We start from the raw sequence: 5,367 nt of genomic DNA, 5'->3' as shown, positions 1-5,367 counted from the left end.
GTGGAGTATATCAGTGTGTTACAGTGAGGGGTGTGGAGTATATCAGTGTGTTACAGTGAGGGGTGTGGAGTATATCAGTGTGTTACAGTGAGGGGTGTGGAGTATATCAGTGTGTTACAGTGAGGGGTGTGGAGTATATCAGTGTGTTACAGTGAGGGGTGTGGAGTATATCAGTGTGTTACAGTGAGGGGTGTGGAGTATATCAGTGTGTTACAGTGAGGGGTGTGGAGTATATCAGTGTGTTACAGTGAGGGGTGTGGAGTATATCAGTGTGTTACAGTGAGGGGTGTGGAGTATATCAGTGTGTTACAGTGAGGGGTGTGGAGTATATCAGTGTGTTACAGTGAGGGGTGTGGAGTATATCAGTGTGTTACAGTGAGGGGTGTGGAGTATATCAGTGTGTTACAGTGAGGGGTGTGGAGTATATCAGTGTGTTACAGTGAGGGGTGTGGAGTATATCAGTGTGTTACAGTGAGGGGTGTGGAGTATATCAGTGTGTTACAGTGAGGGGTGTGGAGTATATCAGTGTGTTACAGTGAGGGGTGTGGAGTATATCAGTGTGTTACAGTGAGGGGTGTGGAGTATATCAGTGTGTTACAGTGAGGGGTGTGGAGTATATCAGTGTGTTACAGTGAGGGGTGTGGAGTATATCAGTGTGTTACAGTGAGGGGTGTGGAGTATATCAGTGTGTTACAGTGAGGGGTGTGGAGTATATCAGTGTGTTACAGTGAGGGGTGTGGAGTATATCAGTGTGTTACAGTGAGGGGTGTGGAGTATATCAGTGTGTTACAGTGAGGGGTGTGGAGTATATCAGTGTGTTACAGTGAGGGGTGTGGAGTATATCAGTGTGTTACAGTGAGGGGTGTGGAGTATATCAGTGTGTTACAGTGAGGGGTGTGGAGTATATCAGTGTGTTACAGTGAGGGGTGTGGAGTATATCAGTGTGTTACAGTGAGGGGTGTGGAGTATATCAGTGTGTTACAGTGAGGGGTGTGGAGTATATCAGTGTGTTACAGTGAGGGGTGTGGGGTATATCAGTGTGTTACAGTGAGGGGTGTGGGGTATATCAGGGTGTTACAGTGAGGGGTGTGGTTTGACCATTCTTCCTTCTCTGTCGGTGGGGACTCTCAGTAAGGCGGAGGTGTGGAAACTCTGGGTCCAACTTCGACGCAATGAGCCCAATCTCCTCGGCCACCTGGAAGATTTCCTGTCCAAGGTCACAGTTCAGATCCAGGATGCTCAGAGTGAGAAGGAGGATTTGGAACGCACCCTCAAAAAGTGAGTCATTCAGTGTCCAATCACTTTATTGCCTCCTGCATCGACTGTGGAACAGATTAGTTGTAGAATAATTGTATAAATTGAGGTTGTTCAACCTGAGTCCTGCACAATGTATAGAAGTTGCTGAGTCCACGTCTGTCTCTACAAAGTTCAGTTGCAAAGTCTGAGAGGGCTGGAGAGGAGTACCAATTTGCAGTTCACAAAACTGTCTTCAAATCCACGTGACTGGGAGCTCAGAATTTCTCAGCAGCGAAAAGTTGGAATTAGTATTCAACAGAGATGTTCTGAGGCAGATGGATGCTTTGGTTGTAATTGTCCCGTAATTGCAAGAGTTGAAAGGGTGGGAAACATAACAGTCCTATTTATAAAAAACAAGAAGGAAGAGCCTGGGTATCTCATGGCCCGATAGTTTCACATCATTCGGCAAACTGTTGGAATTCAACCTGTGGTAAAAGGGTTCCTCAAACATCACATCATTCAGCAGAATCTACAATCATGGAGGCAAGGAAAACCACACTTTACAAATTTGTTAGAGCTCTCTATTGAAGATGTGATGTGAAGGCTGGATAATGGAAAGCCAATAGATGTGGTATAGTGTGTTTACAAAGCGTAGTTGATAGAGTGGCAATTAGTCAGTTATTATACAGAATCATCTCATCCGTTGTATGTAGGGACTGAGTGAATAATACCCAAATTTGTTGTCTCAGTACTCTGTGAATGGCCGGACACTGAGACGCTCAGAGGAACAGAGATAACTTGGGGTGCTTTTCCACAATTCCCAAAGGTGGCAATACAGATGAAAAGAGTACTGAAGAAGGCAGCTGGGATACTTGCCTTTATCAGTTGAAGCATAGATTATAAGAGCAGGGAGATTATGTTGGAGCTGTACAGAATTTTGGTCACACCACAGTTGGAGGACTGTGTGCAGTTCTGGTCACTGTGTTACAGGAAGGATGTGATTACACTGGGAGGAGGTGCAGAGGGGATTCATCAGGGTGCTCCCTGGGATGGAGCATTTCAGGGATGATGAGAGGCTGGATAAGCTCAGGTTGTTTCCTCTGGAGCAGAAAAGGATGAGGGGGGAACCTGATAGAGGTGTGTAAGATGATCAGGGGCATAGACAGCACTGTTGGAATATTGCGTGCAATTCTGGTCTCCTTCCTATTGGAAAGATGTTGTGAAACTTGAAAGGGTTCAGAAAAGATTTACAAGGCTGTTGCCAGGGTCGGAGGATTTGAGCTACAGGGAGAGGCTGAACAGGCTGGGGCTGTTTTCCCTGGAGCGTCGGAGGCTGAGGGGTGACCTTATAGAGGGGCATGGATACGACAAAATCTTTTCCCCAGGGTGAAGGAGTCCAGAACTAGAGGGCATAGGTTTAAAGTGAGAGGGGAAAGATATAAAAGAGACCGAAGGGGCAACTTTCTCATGCAGAGGGTGGTATGTGTATGGAATGAGCTGCCAGAGGATGTGGGGGAGGCTGGTACAATTGCAAAATTTAAAAGGCATCCGGATGGGTATATGAATAGGAAGGGTTTGGAGGGATAGGGGCCGGGTGCTGGCAGGTGGGACTAGATTTATTGAGGATATCTGGTCAGCATGGATGGGTTGGACCGAAGGGTCTGTTTCCATGCTGGTTAGCTCTATGACTGAATGATGGGGAGTGGATAGGAAACTGTTGTTCCCCTGAGCTGAAGGGTTGGCAATAAGGGGCATAATTTTAAAGTGAAAGGCAGGAGGTTTAGAAGGGATGTGAGGAAAAATGTTTTCACCCAGAAGGTGGTCAAGGTCTGAACTGGAGACCTCGGACTCGAGCCGAGGTGAAAAGCTTTGTAAAGAACTTGGATGGACACTTGAAATGTCATAACATGCAAGGCTTTGGGTCGAGTGTGGAGCAGTACAACTGGTGTAGGTAGTAATAAGCTGGGTTGTAGGGAGTTGATGGGCCAAAGGGCCTGTACTATACTGTATGATGTAAAGATGTTGCTAAGATTGATACCAGGTCAGTTGGTGGGCCAGATCATGGCAGTGACTTGGGTAGGAGTGGGAAACAGCTCCAATATAATTCCCAGCCCTAATCAGACAATGTCACATCAGTTGGTTCCATTGGTCCTTGAAGGAAGCTCCATGGAAAGGCATTTGGAATTGTCTGCTTTGCCCAATGGAAGGGTGACATCCTTTACATCGATGGGGACAACGTTAACCATCACAAAGATGGATTCAGACTGGGTGGGTGGAATTTTACTGCACCCCCTCCTGCTCTGGCATTGAGCTGGGAAAGGAGGAGGGTAAAACCGAGTGCCATGCCAACAGCCATCCACAGACTACTACATTGTACCTTACCATCAGGGTGGGGGGCTCCAACTGAGGTCCTGAATTGACCAATCAGTGGTCACTTCAGGGCCTCTGCCCACTGGTGCTGCTATGTTGGCAGTGGTGGGTGGTCTACGCTGCACATGGTGACGATGGCATGTAAGACCTGGCTGCCTTTTTACAGACATGGGGGCCTGATGAAGGGTCTCACAGTGCCCCTCATTCCTGTGTATTCCAGCTGCCCCCCTGAGCCAGCCCCCAAGCCTCACATTGGGGCTCACTGACATTCACATCCCAGACTTACCTCAATTAGTTAATTATATAGGCACTTCGACTTAAGAGCAGGAGTGGCTAAAACAGCCCTTTGAGCCCACTCTGCCATTTAACATGGTCATGGCTAGTCTTATCCTGCTCTCAACTCTACACTCCCCCCTGATCTGCATAGCCCTGCATCCCGCTTTTCATCATAGAATCATAGAATCCCTACAGTGTGGAAACGGGCCATTCTGCCCATCGAGTCCACATTGACCCTCCGAAGACAATCCCACAAAGAACCAACCTCCTATCCTATCTCTGTAATCCTGCATTCCCCATGGCTAAGCCACCTAGCCTACCGAAGACTGGGGTAATTTAGCATGGCCAATCCACCCTGACCTGCACACCTTTGGATTGTGGGAGGAAACTGGAGCACCCGGAGGAAACCCACGCAGACACGGGGAGAACGTGTAAACTCCACACAGTCAGTCGCCTGAGGCGGGAATCGGACCCGGGTCCCTGGCGCTGTGAAGCAGCAGTGCTAACCACTGTGCCACCGTGCCGCCCAACTGAAACATCTCTGTTTCTTTTTTCACGCTGTTGATCAGTTCTGCCTCCGCTGCACTGTGTGGCAGTGAGTCTCACCGATCCACAACCCGCTGAGGGAACTAGCTTCAGCTCACCTCAGGTTTGGTCTTACCTCCTCCTACTCCGTACCTCTGACCTCTTGTTCGGGGTTGTCCCACAAGGTGGATCATCTGTCCACCTTATCAATCCCCTTCAGCATTTTATACGCCCCAATCAGACTCCCCCCTCAGTCTTCTGAACTCCGGTGAGTACAGCCCAAGGTACGGCAGCCCTTTCATCCCTCGAGTCAACCTGGTGACCCTCCCCTGAACTGCCTCCAGTGCCACTACATCCTTCCTCAAGTAAGGAAACCAAATTCGGACACAGTGTTCCAGGTGTGGTCTCACTATTACCTTATATAATTGTAACAACACTACTTTTATAATCCAGTCATTTTACAATAAATGCCAGGATTTTGGGAGCCTTTCTTATTGTATTAACAACTTGAAGGCTCTTAAATGATTGCTGGATGATGAGTGAAAGTGGGCTCAGTCCCAGCTACATTGACATTATTGGAAGATTGATGAGATAATGGGTTCAGGAAGCTATCTGGTCAACCATCCCTGTAACCACCGGGGGCCTGGACCTGGGGTGTCCTACTCAGAACTGACCATCTCTGCTTCTGCCACAGGAGAATGGTGGAACACAACACTGAGGTTCAGAAACTCTATGAGGAAATGGAGCTCCAGATCAACAACGAGAAGGATCGGATTGAGACTGAAGTGAGTAATTCAGTTGTCAGGCTGAGCTCTGAATGAGACGCTCCTTACTGGGTTTATGTAGCACAGCATTGGCAGAGATACTGTGTGTGTATGTATGTGTGTGTGTGTATATGTGTGTGTGTGTATGTGTGTGTGTGTGTATGTGTGTGTATGTGTGTGTATGTGTGTGTGTGTG

General features: G+C 47.9%; 1 protein-coding gene across 1 annotated transcript; it reads left to right on the top strand.

The window, feature by feature from the left end:
* Nucleotides 1-1,131: 1,131 nt before the first annotated feature.
* Nucleotides 1,132-5,230, top strand: LOC122546789 (ras-related protein Rab-44-like; the record flags this gene model as incomplete). Its single annotated transcript, XM_043685422.1, has 2 exons — nucleotides 1,132-1,278; nucleotides 5,102-5,230. Coding segments are annotated over 2 exons (274 nt in total), but the record flags the coding sequence as incomplete, so codon positions are not given.
* Nucleotides 5,231-5,367: the final 137 nt, after the last annotated feature.

Source organism: Chiloscyllium plagiosum, unplaced genomic scaffold, assembly GCF_004010195.1.
Source record: "Chiloscyllium plagiosum isolate BGI_BamShark_2017 unplaced genomic scaffold, ASM401019v2 scaf_6377, whole genome shotgun sequence".
NCBI lineage: Eukaryota > Metazoa > Chordata > Chondrichthyes > Orectolobiformes > Hemiscylliidae > Chiloscyllium > Chiloscyllium plagiosum.
The sequence above is the reverse complement of the archived record's forward strand: the minus strand, read 5'-3'. Positions and strand labels throughout refer to the sequence as shown.